Below are 20691 nucleotides of genomic sequence, written 5' to 3' on the forward strand. Positions count from 1 at the left end.
GCATATGAAAACCGTGCGTATTCCAGATGAGAATAAATTTAGTTCATATCTTCAGCTATTCATAAAATGACTTTAAGGGTAATTTTCTTACTTTGGGCTGAGCATATGCTGTCAAAATTTTGCTTGAATTCTCACCATCTATTTTACTTTCAACCTATGGAATATAGATATTGTAGTGTTTTTCAAAGGAAAAATGAACAGCAATACACAGAGCCCGTCTTAACCACCAAAAGGTATTCCCCAAACTTATTCATAGTCCCTCAGAATGGACTTATTTGTGAATTGATTAAAATGATGTATCCACTCACCAAAAAATAAATAAATAAATAAATAAGATCGGTAATATAAAGTAAACACGACAAACTTCCCGTGTGTTGGTGGAAGCAGGCATAGAAATAGACAAACTTCCATGACATTCATGCTTTGATTCTTTGAACCAAGGCTGAGGTGATGGTGGCCTGAATGACCAAAAAGCCGATTCAGGTGGGAGGGCCCATTTCTGTAGGTGCCTCCTAGACATTAAGTGAATGGTTCTTTCAGTGTTGACTGGGATAGAGAGTACGTGGGGGAACATATCTAGAGAATTGTGTAATATTGCTTTAGTAAGCATTCTTGATTTATTTTTCTTAGTTGTGCTTGACCATTTATTTACATTTTTTCCTTGCATCAACTGTTTCCTTTATTGATTTTTATGTTTTTCCAGCTTTATTTTTTTTTCTGGAAGTAACTAACATAACTTTGTATAAGTTGAACAGGCACCTCATGTTGATGGGATACGTTTATTATTGAAAAATAATACTATTAAACTACCGCCTCCATCCCATCACATAGCTACCACTTCTGTCTTGAGGTGACAACGTCTAAGATCTACTTTCTTAGCCACCTTCAGTTATGTGATACAATGTGATTAGCTATAATCGCCATGTTATCCATTAGATCCCCAGACTTGTTAACCTCATAACTGGAAGTTGGCACCCTTGCGTATCTCCCCATTTTACCCATCTCTCCAATCACCACAATATCTATGTTGCTCTTTTGTATTTTTGTATTTTTTTAATAATTTTTAAAAACAATGTATTTATTTTGAGAGAGGCAGAGAGAGCATGAACAGGGGAGGGGCAGAGAGAGAGAGAGAGAGAAAGAGAGAGAGAATCCCAAGCAGACTCTGCAGGGTCAGTGCAGAGCCTGATGTGGGGCTCCAACCCACGAAACTGTGAGATCCTGACCTGAGCCGAAATTGAGAGTCGGACACTTAACTGTCTGAGTCACCCAGGCACCCTGAGTCTGTACTTTTTAGATTCAACATAGAATGATATCATGCGGAATTTGTCTTTCTCTGTACAACTCATTTCACTTAGTATAATGTCCTCAAGGTCCATCCAAGTTGTTGAAAATGGTGGATTTTAGGGCGCCTGGGTGGCTCAGTCGGTTAAGCGTCTGACTTCAGCTCAGGTCATGATCTCACAGTCCATGAGTTCAAACCCTGCGTCGGGCTCTGTGCCGACAGTTCAGAGCCTGGAGCCTGCTTTGGATTCTGTGTCTCCCTCTCTCTCTAACTCTCCCCCGTTCATGCTCTGTCTCTCTCTGTCTCAAAAATAAATAAACATTAAAAAAGAAAAAAGAAAATGGTGGATTTTGTTTTCAGAAGATCATTGTTGCACAGGAGTTTTGACTCCAAACAAGGCTCTTATGCACTGTTTCCTTCTCCACGAGGCTTCAGAATATCGATTCAGTCACGACCGACCATTTGCTTCTGTGGTCCAGCTTGTTCTGCGGTCCAGCTTGCTCTCTCTGGCTTCTGCTCTCAGAGGTGCCGAAAGTTAGGTGCTGGGTAGAGCAACTTTCTCCCCAAACATACTTGCTGTTATTCGATGAGGCTTTGCTGACATTACCGCCCTTAAAGTTTATGGTATCGCTGTGAACACTGGCCGACGGTAGTGGAATTGAAGGAGCTACATCAACAAATATTTTCTGAGGGCCTAAGCTAAACTGTGGCAAGAGAGAGTCCCCTCTGAATATTCCCATCTGCTCTTTCTTCTCTTTGTACAGAAAATATCATTTGCTCTTTCTTTAGCCTTATTGCAGGGAGTTTTCAGGGACCAAATAAGAGATCTCCGTTCTAAGTGGTAATATTGGGCCAAACCATTTGGTGAGATAAAGAGAAAGCAACACTCAGGTTTTGGATCAGTTCTTTGCTTGAGGACTTTCTCAGTGGCTTGGAGTCAAGAAAAGTGAAATGGGACAGAATATCCATGTTAGACTTTGGCTTCCCCATAGAGTAATAACAATATCTTACATTCGTGTAGCTTCCCATGGTTTACAGGGCGTTTGCGTATTAATGGTTTCAGTTGACCCTCATGACCACCTTGTGACATACACATGAAAGGTTTGTCATGGGAGAACGTGGGGAAGACCTTCAAGCTTCGGATCTATGTTCCTTCACATGTTGCCTGGAGTATCATGACACTGCCTGTGTATGTCTATAGAAGAATTAGATTTAAATATAGGATGGCTGACAACCTAGTAACTGTGTTCCTCCTTTGTTCTTAATGAAGGCCATAGAATGTTCTAGGATGAAGTCTATCCAGTGATAACTTTTATCACTGGCCATAAGCCTTGAAAGCCTCATAAGACCCAAATAATCTAACCGGAGGCATAAAAGCCTGGCTATGTGGGGAGAGTCTCTTCCGTTTTATGGCTGAATAATAGTATATATTATAGTATATATTGTGTATTATCCATTGTATTGTATATTACATGTTCTGTTCACCCAGCATACCACATCTTACGTATCCATCCATCTTTGCTGCACACTTAGTTTGTCTCCATATCTTGGCTACTTTGAGTAATGCTGCAATAGACATGGGAGTGTAGACATCACTCTAAGACCCTGATTTCAGTTTCTTCGGATATATACCCAGAAGCGGGATTGATTTTAGTAACCATTGTTACCTGATGATTTCCACCAGAATATCAAGAATCCTATGTGGCAAATAATAGTCATTAGCTCCCTGAAATGTCTTGGAAAACAATTTCTATTTTTAGCATCAAATGTAAGGCTGTTCACATCCCGTTCAGGGTCGGGTAGTTACTGTCGGGGTTCCTCAGCCAATCATAGTGCACATATTCAGCTGAACCATAGAACTACTCCCCCTTGAATCCAATCACTTTATGATTTTGGCCATTAATATAAAACTGACTGGTCATACTATTTCTTGGCACGTCATAATTCTATATGTTAAATGAATGCATCATAATCAAACCTCAAAAAGCAGGTGGAAAGAGAAGTTCTGAGTCTCATGGTAGACTGTGTACGATGAAGAGACAGCGAACAGAAGAACAAACTTGGTTATCAGAGATCAGGTCTAAGAAGCTCGAATTGATCTTTATTCTGGAGCTGGGGCCACCCCTGGGGCACGTGACCCCCTGCCCCGCTCAATATATCACCAGCACACAGAGACCAACTCAGCTACTTGGCCCAGCTTTTGAATATATTTGCTAGTCACATATTTCAAAAAGGAAACTTCACCTCCATAGGAAATATAAAATATCTAGTGTACAGAAGCTAAGAGTTATTGGGAGCCTCCTGTATATTTGTTTATTAAGATGTGGGATCTTACTTTTTTTTTTTTTTTTTTTTTAGCGTTTATTTATTTTTGAGACAGAGAGAGACAAAGCATGAACGGGGGAGGGTCAGAGAGAGGGAGACACAGAATCCGAAACAGGCTCCAGGCTCTGAGCTGTTAGCACAGAGCCCGACGTGGGGCTCAAACTCACGGACCGCGAGATCATGACCTGGGCCGAAGTCAGCCGCTTAACCGACTGAGCCACCCAGGCGCCCCGGGATCTTACTGTTTTATAGGTGACGTCGAACTTACTAAGGCTTAAACACCTGCATTTTTTTAAGCAGGGGTCCATAAACCACATATGTGCTGAGTCCGTTTCAGCAAGGAGCCCCGGACACTTGCCCAGCCAGGCTGGCACAGAGTGATGAAGGGGACGACGGTGGCGTGTGGCATTTTCAATTTGGGGATGGCAATGCTGTCACACTGTCAGCCTGGAAGACCCCAGACAAGGGTTTATTGTATTCCTCTCCTATGGCCTCCATTTCGAGAGAAAACGGGAGGGCTCACGCATGTCCCGTCTAGTCTCTCACATGACTGGGTTGATGGCATTCTTTGGGGCTATTTTTTCATTTTGGAGCAGCATCCAAATAATACCGTAATAAAAGATGCTATAAACAAAGGGAAATGAAGTCATCCGTCTTCTGATGTGTTGGTGTGGAGATGAGAAGGACCAGCATTGGGGGGGGCGGGGGGGATGGCCAGAAGGTATTAAATCAGAGAAGCACTTTCCAGATTCTCTGAAGGCCTATGATGTCACAGACACGAAGAACTCCTGAGTATCACTTCTAAACTTCTTTCAAAAATGGGTTATGAGTAAAGAAAAGCAGTGAGAACAATTCGAGTCATGACAAAATAGGTGTTTTAATAGGCTTCCAGAGCGAGCTGGCCTTGTGGACACACGTGGCCAGTCTCTCTCCTGTCGGAAACTCTCTGATGTCGTATTAAAGGAGTATTCTTTCAAAGCCTGAAGCAACAAAGACAGGTCTTCCTGGGCCGGAATCCCTGATTGGAGGGGGGATGAATTAATGGTGGATTCCTAGATGCTAAACAACTGCCCCCAACACACTTGGTGTGTGAGGGACCTGGATGAGAAGCAACAACCCGTCAGTGTACCACCCCCCTCGGTTGTGGGTGGTATTCGCCAAGTTGGAAGTGAAAACACTGGATTTTGATCTAACCAAAATTACAGCCTAGCTGCATTCAGATAACAGGAGACGGGGATGTTCCAGGCACCAGGGTGGGGTAGGGAGTAAAGGGCCAGAGCCTCTTTTTTCAGTAGCACACAGTGAATGGATAATGCCTAATCCTGGAATATTCTAGTTGTCAGATCTGTGGGATAAATATGGAAATACTCAAAGGTATGGGGGAGGGGCACCTGGGTGGCTCAGTTGGTTAAGTGTCCGACTTCGGCTCAGGTCACGATCTCTCGGTTCATGAGTTCGAACCCTGTGTCGGCTCGTGCTGACATCTCAGAGCCCGGAGCCTGCTTCAGATTCTGTGTCTCCCTCTCTCTCTGCCCCACCCCTACTCTCTCTCTCTCAAAAATAAACAAACATTAAAAAAAAAGATACAGGGAAAAGATAGAGTGGTTCTCTTTTTCATAAGAAAGCTTCGAGGGCTATTTAACACTTACTTTATGTATATGTTTAACATTGATAAAAATGATTTTTAAAGTATGGTCATAACTGGGTGCATTAAGTATCGTTAAATGAAACTTGCTTTATCGTGAAATGGAAGAACATTGAGGTAGTGCTGTGTCCAAGGTCAAACCCTGTACCCCTCCTATGTGGCGCTTCTTCTGTTTAGAATTCTTGACAAATAAATCTTTAAGAATTTTAATAATTGGAGTCCTGAATTCCACCCCCACCACCCCACCCCATGCCCCGTTTGCCAGACCTTCATCTGTACCCTACTCAATGACTGGGACGCCCCGCCTGTGCTTACAAGGGAGATGTCTGGTAGTGAGGGAAGGGAGGAGAAGCAGAAATACCATGGTTGTATCAACGAGGGAAATGCTGTGAAACTTACACAGTGGAAGTTATTACAGGGGCGCCTGGGTGGCTCAGTTGGTTAAGCGTCCAACTTTTGCTCAGGTCATGATCTCACAGTTCATGAGTTGGAGCCCCACGTAGGGCTCTGTGCTGTCATTGCAGAGCCTGCTTAAGATCCTCTGTCCCCCTCTCTCTCTGCCCCTCCGCCACTTGTGCTCTCTCTCAATAAGTAAGTAAATAAATAAATAACATATTTTTGCAAAGAAGTTATTACATATTGTGTATTTTATTTGGATAAATAAATACTCCACTACTCTTATGCTTAGAATCTGTGATCCCAGAGCTTAAAATACTCACTAAATCTCATTGAGCATTATGTTGTCCAAAAACGAAAAGTTTTGGTTCCATCATTTGAACTTCAAGCTTTTTTTTTTTTTAAAAGCTAAGCTTAACATTGGAATAGTCAGCAGTTTTGGTTATTTATCAGATGAAAGATGGAAGATGGTTTTTATGGGATCACCATTCTTATTCACGTATGGTTACACTTACTGTCTCATTCTCCTTGTTGACACAGGATAAACTGTGCAGATTCCTTGTCTTGTTTTAAAGTTTATTTATTTTGAGAGAGAGAGAGAGAGAACATGAGCAGAGGAGGAGCAGAGAGAGAGAGAAAGAACACAAGAAGGCTCCGTGCTGTTAGCGCAGAGCCGGGTGTGGGGCTCCATTAGGCAATCTGAGATTGTGACCTAAGCCGAGATCAAGAGTAGGACGCTTAACCGACTGAGCCACCCAGGCACCCCTGTGCAGATTCCTTCTGTGGTTGACCTGAACACTGATCATCCTCTTAAATGTCCAATTTAACAAAAATGTGTTTTCCACTTTGTAGAGTAGCCGGTGGGTGTCAGGATGTGACGTTTTAGAGAGCCCTGTCTCTCAGTAAGGGAAGGAAGCCCTGGACCCAGTTTATGCCCTACGATAAGCACCTGCCGCACCCTTTCTCTCCCAGGAGTACCAGCCTTGCAATATCAACCCGTGCCCCGAGCTGAAGAAGACCACACCCTGGACGCCCTGGACGCCCGTCAACATCTCGGACAACGGGGGCCACTATGAGCAGCGATTTCGCTACACGTGCAAAGCCCGCCTGCCTGATCCAAATCTGCTGGAAGTGGGAAGACAGAGAATCGAGATGCGATACTGTTCAAGTGACGGAACCAGCGGCTGCTCTACAGACGGTGAGCAGCCAACCCCCCAGGACCGACCCAACTTGCACAGACCCGCGTGCGACCCCATCTCTCAGGTCACAGGCGAGCAAGGGGCTCTTTTCCTTTTGATTATTTTCCCCTTAGCAGTCTACGACAGTGATCCCACAAGTGCACAAATGCCTTTTGTAGCAAACTGATGGGAAAGAGTTCTATACTGAGGTGGTCCTGTGAACTCAGCCCTCAAAATAACACTGCCTTCTTAATACATCCAGAAGAGTTTCGGCGGGGGGGGGGATTTATTTAATATCAGAAAATATATCAAGGATGGCTCAGTCGTCTTCCATGAATCTTCTGGCACTAAAATGTAAGCTGCAGATAAGCTTTTCCTTTGATTATCCCCAAACTGGACAAAGACAAAGAAAGACCATCTCTGTGTTTCTGTCTATAGAAGGATCTTTCTGCGAAAAAGTTCGGCCTGTGGGGATCCTTTAATAGTCTCTGAAATTGCTCTGCCCTTTTAATCCCTTCAATACCATATTAATAGCAGAAGGGAAAGCTCTAAGAGAGACCACAAGATGCACCCTCCGCCTGGCCCCGCTGCTCAGTGGGCTACTCTCCTCTGACAACTCACTTCCTCCCCCTGGAGCTCAGCTGTCTCCACTGCAGGAAAGGGGGTGAGCCTGGCCTTCCCAAAGAGCTTCATTTCCGCTTCCTTATTCATCACTTCTGTCTTTCTCATCTACTTTCACAAAATTTGCCCAATTCTAGAAAGGAAATAGGTGTTCACAGATGGTTCTCAGAACATGATGTGATGAGGACGGTGATAGTAATGTCGTGCACCTGGAACATTTCTCAGCGCTTCTGTGTTTATGATTCCACCTCATTCTCCCAACATGAATGTAACATAGAAAGCATAGTCACCGTCAGTGACACTTTTAGAGAAGGATCCTTAGACCCAGGGTGGGTGGCCTTGATGAACCACTGAGGCAGTCGCCATGTTGGACTGACATGGATGGGATAAATTCATGGGGGTGTGATAAACGTCCTCCTTCATTACCAGAGGGAAATGGCTCCCGAGTGGCTCCACGTGAGGACCACTGGTGGCACACTGGCCACAAATGTCCCTGTCTCCTTCAGGAGCCTCTGAACAGCAGGGACATCTTGGATCTGCCAGCCTTCATGACTGGAGGCTTGGCAGTTGCCATTGAGAGCCACACATAATTGTACGTTCTGACATTATTTCCTGACCTCAAACCATCCTGCTCACTGTAGTTCACCAACTAAATATAAGCCTGTTCATTGTTTCTTGAAAAAAAAAAAAAGTCTGCTTTAGTGAAAAATGTTGTGTGAATAAGTCTACAATTTACATAAAGCAAACACCCATACATGTAGAAAGTCAAGCAAAATGATATTCACTCTTATTAATTGTGTAAAACCCTGCTGTAAGAAGAAAAGATATATGATAGAATATCAAGAGAAAACTGAGGACCCATTTGAAAGATCTGCATTCCACAAGGGATCATCCTGTGATGTCATTTAGCATTGTGACATAAAATACAAAATCCCCAGTTAAAGATGAATTTCAGATATTTTTCAGAATTTTTAAAAATATGAGTATGCCCCATGAATCTTTTCCGGATAAGTATGACCCATGCAATATTTGGGACATACTTACCCTAAAATATTGCTACAATTTGAATATCCAAATTCATCTGAAACTTGGATTTAACAGGGGTTCTTCTATTTTATTTGCAAAATCTGGCAACGCTGTCTCTGAGTCATCCACTTATTTTCTCATTTCAGAGCAGGCAGTGAATTTTCTTATTTCTTATGTCATCTAAGTAAAAAAGAGACAGTGAATAGCAGTGTGTCCCTACAGGAATGTCATTGTCTTTTCTGAACATACATTTTTTTAACCCTTTCATTCTCAGATGCATATAAAACCATAGCTGATATTTGTTTTCAATGATAGTAATATAAACTAAGAACAAGTTTGATACACATTTATAAAAAATATCCCATATTTCCTCCAAAAGTATATCTTGAGCAAGCCTTAAAATGTACTTCCTCTGCCTTGTGTCTTAGGGGCTTCTGGTTCTAATGACCATCCACACGTTTTGGTATGGACATCTTGAAAATACAGAATCGGGCTTCTTTGCCTCTGATTGCCCAAAATGAGGTTTGCCTGTGCATTGTTGTTTCTGTATTGATTAAGCACAGAGTACCGGTTCATTACAGAAAGACATTTCTAATCCATTTTCTCAAAAGAGCATCCTTCCTAGGTTTCTGAGCCAGAGTTTTTAACAACAGAGGAGCTTAGCAACAGGGCTGTGAGTGTATTTGCCTTGTCACACCTCCCGGGAACTGCGTGGCATCCTCAGAGTTTTTTGTTAAAACCCGCATCACATCGCCAGCGTTTGAGAGAATTACTGAATATCTGTAATATTGTAAGCGAGCAGCCATTTTCACCAAAGCAAGCAGGAATGTTGACTGTGGCTAATTAAATGGCTTCCCAAGTGTAGAATGCTCAGAGCAGACCGGACCCCAGTACATAGGCAGAGCCTGTTCTTAACAAGACATTTCCTCGCTGCTGTGCCCTTACCGCCACATGTGTACCTGGGAAAACACACCTGTTGGTAAGTGTGCTGTGAACTGCTTGGGAGCGGGTGCCACTGGGCAAGTTCATTCACAGGTGTGTTCAGTTCCGGGTCAGGCGCTCCACCCCTTGCCTGGTTCTTGGACAGACACCTGTCGCCCTGGCCTGTGATTCCGAAGCAGTTAACTCTGAATTATTTCCGAGACTTTCACCAGCATTAATTCACTTTGGAAAGGCTCACGGATAGAGGAACGGGTTTAGAAAAATGTCTGAATCGTGCTTCCGTTTGTCCAGATGGATGTCCCCAATGGTGAGCATGGCCTGGTCCTGGACAGCCCGGTTTTGTTGCAGGATTCCCAAGGGAAGGGAGAAAGTTGTGTTTTCTTTGTAAGAAGTTTCTCAGGAAAATAAGTGACCTACAAACCCAAGGAAGTTACCACATTTACAAATCTAGTTCTCAGTTGCATCCTATGCAATAGCAAACGCAGAGAAAGAAGCTTCAGCGATTGGAGATTATCATTCGCCGCCAGTTGTTTGGTTTTTGAAGCATCAGAAGTATTCAACCGATGTTGAGAGTGTAGTTCTAGAAACGAAGCAGGCAGCCGAGGCTGAGTGAAGGTTTGCACTGTGTTTCCTCTAAGGACTTCTAATAGAATCACACTTGGGCCGTTTCCTTGGCAGGCCTTTCTGGCGATTTCCTGCGTGCCGGGAGATACTCCGCCCACACCGTCAATGGGGCGTGGTCGGCCTGGACGTCGTGGTCACAGTGCAGCCGCGACTGCAGCAGGGGCATCCGGAACCGGAAGCGGGTTTGCAACAACCCCGAGCCCAAGTATGGGGGCTTGCCTTGCCTGGGCCCCTCCCTGGAATACCAGGAATGCAACATTCTGCCCTGCCCAGGTGAGTGGATTGAGTAATCTGGAAAACTTCTGAAAAATCAAGGGCCTTAGAAGACCTTCTGATTTAGGGAGGCTCGTTTAGCTTCCCCAGCCTTAGGCTTGAGATTATATGTATGTAAAGACTCACAGACTATATTTTCTAACTGCATTGGTGTAAAGACACATATAACCTAGGCTGGATTATATTCATTTATTTCTTCTGATATTTTTAAATGTTTATTTATTTTAAGAGAGAGAAAGAATGAGTGTGGGAGGGGCAGAGAGAGAGGAAGAGGGAATCCTAAGCAGGCCCTGAGCTGTCAGTGCAGAGCTGACCATGAGATCATGACCTGAGCCGAAACCAAAAGTTGGATGCTTAACTGAGCCACCCAGGCGCCCCTATGTCTCCTGATTTTAAAAGCAACTACAACATTCTTGTGAATCCCTATAAAAATCCTGGGCCCTAGGCATCATGCCTGATGGAGAAGTCGGCCCTGCCATCATGGCCTGGAGAGATGTGTTGTGTCCTTGAAGCTGGGAGGTTGACCTCCTCCCAAACTGATAGGCCCAGCCGTCCCGGGACCGCCCTCCCCCCCATACCACAGGCTCCTCTTCCAGAATGACAGGTATCGAGAATGACCCACCAGGTGCCAGCCAAACCAGCCAAATCAGTCAGTCAGCAGGCCTCCACTCTGTGCTGAGTTCAGTCCTCTAAACACACACTCTTCTCCCCTGGAGGCTGACGGAAGCTGTGTTGTCTGTGTCCTGAGACCTGGCGTCTCATTTCACGAACTCCCAGAAAATCACAGGGTTAATAAATGAGCCTGAAGAGCCTCCTTCCTCCAGGACAGGACGCTGTGTGCACCGTCTGTCCTAGTCAGCGCTCCAGTCTCTCTGTGTCCCCACTGCCACAGCTCTGGATGTGGCTCTGGCACCTGACTCGCTTCCACCTGATGCTCCCGCGGTCAGAGTCTGCCATCGATGCCGCACGGCCACCCGAACCCTGTTGACGGCTGTGCGTGTTGTCTTTGGGTCTGTCAAGTGAAGGCTCCAGGACAGCCGAGAATTCTATGACGGACCCACTCCCTGCAGTGTCCCCGGCTCCCAGCATCAGCCTGGCACCCACGAAAGAGCTCTCAGTGATCATTCACGGAACGATGAGAAAACAAGCCCGTGGTTACTTGACCTCCCTCCCTTCCTTCTTTGCTTCAATTCTGTCAGCAAACATTTCTGGATAGCCCACTGTGCACCATTCACAGGGAATACGTGGGCATGGTGATATGGTCCCGGGCAGAAAAGAACCTAGAGTTCGGTGAGGAGGCATCCTGGGAATGATGTCAACCCAGTATGGTCACTGGCTATTGGGCTGATGACCAGATGTAGTGACTATATCAGCCGAGGACCCATTGAGCTGGAATTATGGCAGCTACCCCGATCAGGTGGCCCCTGAACTGGGTCCTGAGGGACAGACAGGAGTTGACCAAATAGACAAGCAGGGATGGTGAGTGAGGGAGGGTGATTCCAAACACCAGGTACAGTGATTTTAAAGATACAGAAGCCTGCAAGCATAGCATCTTTTTCAGTGGGTACAAATAAGTTTCTTAGTTCCTTAAGCAAGGAACTCTCTTGCAGCAGACCTCAGTGAACATTTGTTGGATGGGTGAATGGACGAAAGGTGGATGGATAGATAACGGATGGGTGCTGGGTGAATTGGATGGATAGATAGGTGGATGGATGGACAGATGAATTGGATATATGATGGATGGATAGATAGGTGGGGGATGAATGGATGATGGGTGGATTGGTAGATGAATAGATGGGTGAGTGGATAATAGACGGATGGGTGCTGGGTGAATTGGCGGATGGATGGATAAGTGGATGGATGGACATGAATAATGGGTAGATGAGGGATGGATGGATAGGTGGATGGATGAACAGACGAATTGGATATTTGATGGATGGATGGATGGATAGGTGGGGGATGAATGGGTGATGGGTGGATTGGTAGATGAATAGATGGATGAATGGATAATAGATGGATGGGTGGTGGACGAATAGATGGATGGATAGATGATGGATGGGTGCTGGGTGAATTGGTGGATAGGTGGTGAGTGAATTGGTGGATGGATAGATAAGTGGATGGATGGACAGATGAATAATGGGTAGATGAGGGATGGATGGATAGGTGGGGGATGAATGGGTGATGGGTGGATTGGTAGATGAATAAATAGTTGGATGGCTGGATGGCTGGATGAATAAATGTACATTAAACTGAAAATAACATAGCTCTCAGCTTTGTAGCTGAGAATCCCAATAATGCCCTTGTTCCTAGGGCTGCTCAGCCCCTTTTAGGCTGTCTCTTCCTGTATTTCTCCAGCCTCAGGGGACTTTTCCCTTCAGACACTCAGTTCTCCCAACCAAGTGATGTTGAGGGGGTGGGAAAGGTCACAAAGCCAGTTCTTTCCCACAGCTCCAGCAGGGAGAGTAAGATTCCTCCCTGGAGCTGGGAGACAGTTTGTTGGTGACATCATCAGATTAGGATACGTGTTATAAACTGAACAGGGAGGGCGGCAGGGGAATGTCAGGATCCCTCCATCCACCCACGCCTCCCCAGGATCCAGACATGAGTCCTCATCACTGTCAACGAGCTTCAAGTCTCCTCCAAATATTTGAATGCCGCTCTGGTCCTTGCATGTAAGGCTCAAGCCCATCTCAGACACATCCCTTAACATGACTCGGGGGCTATTTGTATTTCAGTTGATTTGATGGCCAAGCCAGTATCATGTGCACATAACCCTAATGTCTTGAAATAGCTCCGTCCTCATTTTCTTTCTTAAAGCCAACATTCCAGAGGGTTGTGGAAATATTCAGAGGGGTCCCCGTCACTTTCCACTTGGGAATGAGCAAGTTCAGGCGACTGAGTTGGGTAAATGTCTATCCTCTCTCCCACCTTCTAGAAAATTCCTGAACACACGACGGGATGTAACTTGGCAAGGGGGGATTGGAAGCGATCAGAGATGTGGGTGCCAAGCTGCAAATCCAGCAATAGGGCTATTTTTTACCCCATTTAGGATACTCTCCTCCCTGTGAATTTACTCATCCTTAGTCCTATTGGGCCCATAAAGAACAGCCACAAATGGACACTGTATCTTATTTAAAAACAAGTTTGTTCATTATGATGAAATTTGAAAATCAAAGGCTAGATGAATGGAAAATCCTTTAAATCAGTCAATGAAAAATTTGATCTCCAATTCCAATTTGTATACTAAACTGCAATAAGGTTGTAAAGTCGTGATCGTGTTGAAATGATCCTTTCTCCCCTCCTGTGGGTTGGTCTGGTAGTAACTTCACCTATGTAATTTTCCTCCAACACTGAGCGGTAGCTTGGTCTTTCTTCACTCCCTTTGTCAATCCACGTTTATTTCAGAACTGAGGATTCCAGATCTTGACCTACAAAGGTAGAATCAACAGGTAGTTCCTTGTTACTAAGTACTATTCAAATTAAAATAAGATTCTGTGTATATTTATGAAAACCTTTAAGTATGAGGGAGGAGGATCCTGAGTGGGATGAGTTGGGGCAGATGTATGTTCTATAGATAACATGTTAGACACCTGTGATGAGCTTAGAACACTCTGCCTTTCTCTTCGTGAATTCCTTGAGTCCACGCTTTGTTCTATAAACCACAGGCGACAAAAATGGCTCATGAGACATAGCTTCTGTCCAGAAGGAGCACTGAGGATTGGAGTAGGGGCAGCCGTTGCAGGAAACTTCTGCCCAGGGGTCCTTGGAGGAGTCTAGAGCACAGCTGTCCTACAGTGACGGCCTGTGTGGCCCAGGCCTCCGGACGCTGGGGAATCCACGTCAAACACGCCCACGTCCTGGAGAACTGTAAATGTCGGGCTTTGTATCTCTGACAGCACATAGGATGCCTGACACTCAGACGTTAATCATTCCATTTTGCTTTGCTCTTTAGATCACTAGTAACTGTACTTCCCGTGGCCACCATTCTTCTGTTACTGTAGTAGGTAGATGCCAACACGAATTGGCATCTTCTTCTATGAAGTTGACCTAATCCATACATTCCATTGGCTCAAAAATAATTCCCTACAATTGATTGCTTTGCTCCTTGCAAAAAACCTGGGATCTGAGCTTTCGTATATTTGTCCGATCTTCCTACGAGCTGGTCTTTCTTGGCCAGGAGGAGATTCCCGCAGGAGTTTTAGCGACGGGACAGAAGTTACGTGAAACCCCACACTGTGCCGAGTCCTGGGCTCAGCCTGCCAGGCCTGCTCCCCACGCGTTCCCTCTGCGCCCTAACCCTTCTGCATTTCAGTCCCACATTTCTAGAATACAACCCCCCCCACCAAGGCTGGCGGTGAGGACAGGGGGGGCAATACTGAGCGAGTTATTATTTCCACTCGTGTAGTTATTTTGTTAGTCCAGCCTGGTTTATGTAGCGGAAAAGGAAGATTTCATGTGCTCAGCCCAGCTCAGCACGGAGTCTACATTTGTATGGTTTTCTTGGCTTCCAAGTTCCTGTTTTCCAACCAGGTTCTGCATGCTCCCTGGCAGTGAAGGCTACGTCATGGAGCTTTTTAATAGGCTGTTATTTCTGTTTTGGAAACACGTTAGCCTTCCGAATGTGAAATGGCATTTCCATACTCAATGTCATTTTTCACCCGGTGTAAAGCACCATCCCCCTTCTCCCCAGTGTCACTGCCCCCAGAGGAAGGTTGAGATTTGAAACGTAAGCACGAGGATGACGTGGTGGGGGGCGAGGAGCAGGGTAGAATCGGTCTGGGGGCATCGGACAATTACAGACCAGGGCCACTACCTGATGGAATGAAGTGGCTGGAATTGTCCTTTGATTTCCTTTTGTACAGAGAGCATCTATTTCCCCAACTCTTCAATATCCCTTGGAGCAAAGCAATTGCCGTGGCAATTGGTAGAGGTACGATGTGATCTAGTGGTTTAAACTGACAAGTGGGAACGTTTCGCAACTGGGTTCGGTTACTAATGTGCCCCCAAACTGCTCACATTTTGAGCGAGAATGACACTCTCTCTCTCAAACAACCGACAGTCCTGGGCCGGGGGATGTTTTTCACGATCCCCACCGGACAGTCGGTGTGGGGGGCGGGGGCGGGCAGCCTTTATTAGACGAGATGAGATGATACTTAACGTACTGGTTGAAATGTGGATAGGAGCGAACAGTTTGAAAGACCGCAAGGTGGGTTGTACATAGGAGCTTATTGGCTCCCTGCTGTGTGTGACCATTAGATCCTGCGTGATCATAGAATGATTGTGAAGGAAAGCACTCGATGTTTGGTTTGTTTTTTAAAGTGTTTACCCTTTTTTGTGTTTGAGTAAGAATATTTAACGTGAGAGCCACCCACGTGAGATAACAAAGACTTAACAAACCTTTATTAAAAGACGATACTGTTACTACAGTACTGTTCGGACAACACCAGACGGTACCGTTAACTACAGACGCGGTGCCACACAGGCACATAGTGTTGGCGTCTGTGAACGATGGTGCAGTGGACATAGGAATGGAGGTGTCTTTTAGAAATCTTGATTTCAGTTCTTTCGGATATCTATACCCAGAAGCGGGACTGCTGGATCACACAGTAGCTCTGGTTTTCATTTTTTGAGGAACCTCCGTAGTGCTTTCCCCAGCGGCCGCCCCAGGTTTCATTTGCACCGGCAGCGTGCAAGGGTTCCAGTTTCGCCACATCCTCACCAACGTTATTATCTGTCTGTCATTCTTTTTATAATCTCCATCCTGGCAGGGGTGGGGGGATGCCTTATGGTGGTTTTGAATTGGCATTTCCCCGATAATGAGTGATGTTGGCCATTGGTCAGCAGGTCTATCATTAGCCACAAGGGGCGCCTGGGTGGCTCAGTCGGTTAAGCGTCTGACTTTGACTCAGGTCATGATCTCACAGTTCATGAGTTTGAGCCCATGTCAGGCTCTGTGCTGACAGCTCAGAGCCTGGAGCCTTCTTCGGATTCTAGGTCTCTCTCTCTCTGCCCTTCCCCCCCCCCCGCCCCCCCCCCACCGCCTCTTTCTTTCTTTCAAAAATAAATAAACATTAATTTTTTTTTTAAGTGAAGAATCCTCAGATCACGTGGTTGGTTCTAAATTGGGCTCTGGAACCGTCTAGAACAAGTCAGTAGACCCTTCTGAGCCCCAGACTTTCCTGTGTACACTCTGACACCTTTGACACCTGTCATTCTAAGGCACTACGACTTATGGGCACCCTTTTTGGGGGTGTGCAAGTATATGTGGTAGAGACCAAACTTCAGCTCCGGGAAAAACAGCCAGCAAGCATCCTCCCAGTAAGATTGGATGTGGGAGAGGATTTTTGAAATAGGCAAACATCTGACTGCCTCCTTTTGCTGGTGTCACAGCCTGTGACATATATCTGACGGGTTCCCCCTTAGGCTCTAATCTAACTTACTGCCTATTAAGTAAAATGTATAGACTTTTGAGTCTCAAAGTTCCCAGTTAGGTCACAGACTCGTTTTAAAATTGGTTTGAAATGGTTTTGTTTTTTTGTCTTTTGGTTTTTTTCATTGTAAAAATGAGGGGGGGTGGGCCTGGGTGGCTCAGTGGGTTAAGCATCCGGCTGCAGCTCAGGTCACGATCTCACGGTCTGTGGGTTCAAGCCCCCCGCGTCGGGCTCTGTGCCGACAGCTCAGAGCCTGGAGCCTCCTTCGGATTCTGTGTCTCGGGTCAGATATGACAGTAGCAGAGACCGAAGCCAGATGAGGTGTCTGTTTTAGCAACTTCAGCTAACTCGAGGCAAGCCTGAGATCCCAGAGCCAGGTGGGCCGCTGATCCCAGCGTTCAGGAGGCCCATGGGCAGGTATCAGGGGCCCGGCCTGGGGAGAACGGGAGTCATGCTCTGGGTCACCAGCAGTCATGGAACCAGTTATGCCTCACGCCCTTAGTGTAAAACTCACCTGCATTAGCATCCTGAAGTCTGGCCGCAGATCTTGGGGATTCCTGTCTTTGGTCTCCTGTCAGTGCACTTCCAAGGCAGGGTGGTTTATGCTTAGTTGGGTTGTTTGATGCCCCCATCTAGAAGCATCCTTCACAGTTCCTGCCAGGACCCGTTAGCTCTTTTCTATCCCGCTCTCGTGGAGCACATCGTAATGCAATTAGTAAGGAAGCCTGTGTCCACAACTGCTGATCCTTGGCTGCAGTTCCACTCTGTGGTTAGCAAAGGTGAGCGCTCCCTGGCCTTCCCAGTAATGACCACGGAATGTGGTTAATGGTCCTTCCCAGAACTGGGACTTTGTTATGGGTACATAGCATTCCTCGGCTATCTTCGTGCTTGCTTGTTATATGCTTGGAAACATTTCCTGAAAGAGCAAGTAAGAGGAACCGAGAAAGCAGAGGGAGAAATACACAAAACTGGTTTCGCCACCAGGAGGAAGAGGCCAGACAGACCTGGGAGCGGTCAGGGGCGTGTGCAGGTGTCCTCCCACGATGCACGTTCTATCTGCGGCCGCATCAGGCTGGTCACATTAGGAGTTCAGAAGTCATATGCCTTTGTGTCCCTTCCCAGTGGATGGCGTGTGGTCTTGCTGGTCTCCCTGGTCAAAATGCTCGGCGACCTGTGGCGGTGGACACTACATGAGGACCCGCTCGTGCACAAACCCGGCCCCAGCCTACGGAGGAGACATCTGCCTGGGGCTCCATACGGAGGAAGCTCTCTGCAACACGCAGCCCTGCCCCGGTGAGCAGCCAGGAGGCTTGCGCGATTCTGGGCAGACTCGCCTCTTCCCTTGATTGATGTAGAAACGGTGAAATTGATGGTAGCCCACGACAGCAAATCCTGAAAGAGAGGAGCACCTCATCCCTCACAGTTATCCTTGACTATATCCCACTGTTGTGCATTAAAATAGCTGCCACCACGTCAAGAGTGTCACAACGAGTAACAGAAACTCGTTATCACAATGTCTCAGTAGAAGGTTTAACCTGGTAGTGGGATCTGAAAATCAGAGTGGGGAGCAAGGAGAGCCCTTGGAAGGACTCGGCCTCAGGTCTGGGGGCAGGGGTGGGCAAGCTCCGAGGCTGGCTAGCACAGGTGCCCAGTGGGTGCACTGTAACAGCCTCCTCACCCAACAGGGCCCACTAGGAATGAATGAGGCGCCCTCTTCTGAGTCTAACTTTGACATTGAAATGCTCATCTTTTTTTGTTTTTAACTTGCTCCTCCAGATCTTTCTGGAAGGTTCCATTTATACAGAACAGTGCCTAGAAACCAGATTCTCAGTCATCCTCAAACCTGGCGCTTGACACATTTTTGAGGAAAAATGTCATGTCTTTACAGTGAGTCAAGGCACACGTCTGATTTCCAAACTTCCCCTGTAACGCAAAGATGATGCTTAAATCTAAAAAGAAGAAAAAAGCAACCCGCATAGAAACATGTCTTTTTAATGTGTTTAATAGTTTCAAAAAATACGGAGAGTTCTTTTTTATTTATTTATTTTTAAACCCCTTACTTAAAATATAAGGGTTGCTCTCTCTTTTCACACATCCGTAAGCCTGGGCGAATTTAACAAATCCTAGTAAATTTTCCACTTCGGGGTGAAGTGACCTTTTATCACTCAGCTTGGGGCCTTAACTCAAGACTCGTGCACCGATCTTACGCACATAGGCAACGGTAAACACGGGATAAAATAAATTCTTCCTCAAGTACAGCCTGACTTTGGTATATTGACTCTGCACAGTTGTTTTTGTAACAGAAGCGAAAGTATTCGACACCCCTTTCAGCAACCAGGGCTTTCTCATTCACACATTGTCATTTCTCTTGCTCGAGCTCTGAGGCCTGTAGGAATTTTGCGGGAAAACCTTTGAGGGCTGGCCTTCATTGGGGAGCATTGCCAGGTGGAAAATGGTGTCCTCACTGCTGATTTCTCTCCCCCGACCACTGCCCATGTCTACACTGCTGGACCTCACGAATTAGCTTACTGAGTGTCTAGTACAATGAGTTGAAAGCAGTAAAATAACATGGGTTCTAGAAAATGCGTTTTAAGCACATTTGATTTTTGATCAAAGGCATACCAACTCTTTTATCCGTGCCCGTGTGTAATTTATGTACTGGAGCGGCCAGAGGCTACCTGTCCATCTTATTTATACCCAGACCCGTTAAAATTGTAGTATGAAAATTTAATGTAACGTATGTGACCTGTGGTGCTTCCAGGTCGATCGATCTCAGTGGGCAGTGTTGTCCCATCCCCTTCTGGTCATTGCAGAGAGCTGGTCGGAGTGGTCAGACTGGTCTGAGTGTGACGTGTCTGGAGTCCAGATCCGTGCCCGCCAGTGCATCCTTCTGTTCCCTGTGGGCAGCCAGTGTTCTGGAAACACCACGGAGAGCCGGCCGTGTGTGTTTGATTCCAATTTCATCCCAGGTAAGAGCAGAGATGCTTATCGGGGTGAACAAAATCATTTCCATTGTTTAGAGAGGAGATGAGTCATAGGTGGGAGTGTTAGCTGTCCTTGGAGGTCGCTTTTGGTGAAACAGAGATGATCCTATCAATTCTTGTCCTTTCAAGGTAATTAGACGATAGATTTACAGATAACGGTGGGTTGCATTTAGGCCATGAGTTTTAAGTTGTTTTTTTTTTTTTGTTTTGTTTTTTTAGCACAGTGTCTTTTACAATTTACTGACTATAACACAGCGAGAAGATTCTGCTCAAAAAAATTAAAATAGATTATTTTGGTATTTTAACAGGTTAAATGCTTCTGTCATGTTGTGTGCAGGTGTTTGTACAGAGAAAAGGGGACAATTCTTTTGCAACTTTGATATAGTTGGGAAAATGGAAATGTACCAGGGGGCTCATCTTGGAGAAGAGATTAGCTGGCCCTTTGCCAGTAGGCTTTTCCATGTGAAATTGATGTTTACTTATCGATGGTAACAAATCATCTGTCGCATGTTCACTGTAAGCACGGTGTTAGATACTTGTAAGTCATTTTGTACATGTCCACTGTGGGCCTTAGGACTGATGTAGACCAAAGCAGAGAGCAACCTGTTTCAAGATAATAATAGGTAACTACCTTGTTTTCTTCCAGCTACGGAAAAAGGTAATCATATGTTACAGAAAATTAGTAATGTTAGTCTTGTATGGCACTTCCATCATGTATGGTATAGAACTGAAAGCATTGTGTCATTTTCCTTCTTAACCAGAGACACGTTGCTAATTCTTGTTACGCAGAGAAAAATTCTCGTTCCAGGAAAGAATCACGTCTCCGGTCTTCTGACATGGTGTTTGATCCTTGATCCTTGTGGGTTAAAACGTTTTTGGGATCTGTTCCCTCATTGGCATCTTATTTGTGTATTTGTATGTGTCATGGCAAAGAGCATGAGTGAGCTCTGAATGGGGACTT

The 20691-nt window shown here is 45.6% G+C and overlaps 1 protein-coding gene across 5 annotated transcripts in view; it reads left to right on the plus strand.

The window, feature by feature from the left end:
- Positions 1-20691, plus strand: part of SEMA5A (semaphorin 5A) — a 474080-nt gene that overhangs the window by 442157 nt on the left and 11232 nt on the right. For 4 of the 5 annotated variants that reach the window (XM_042953245.1, XM_042953272.1, XM_042953263.1 and 1 more), the window contains 4 exons: positions 6624-6849; positions 10097-10315; positions 17869-18039; positions 19560-19715. In XM_042953245.1, coding sequence (XP_042809179.1) covers positions 6624-6849; positions 10097-10315; positions 17869-18039; positions 19560-19715 — 772 coding nt within the window. The remainder of the gene's footprint in view (positions 1-6623; positions 6850-10096; positions 10316-17868; positions 18040-19559; positions 19716-20691) is intronic. The other variant, XM_042953279.1, reaches the window with a different exon arrangement.

Source organism: Panthera leo, chromosome A1 (assembly GCF_018350215.1).
Source record: "Panthera leo isolate Ple1 chromosome A1, P.leo_Ple1_pat1.1, whole genome shotgun sequence".
In the NCBI taxonomy this organism is placed as follows: domain Eukaryota; kingdom Metazoa; phylum Chordata; class Mammalia; order Carnivora; family Felidae; genus Panthera; species Panthera leo.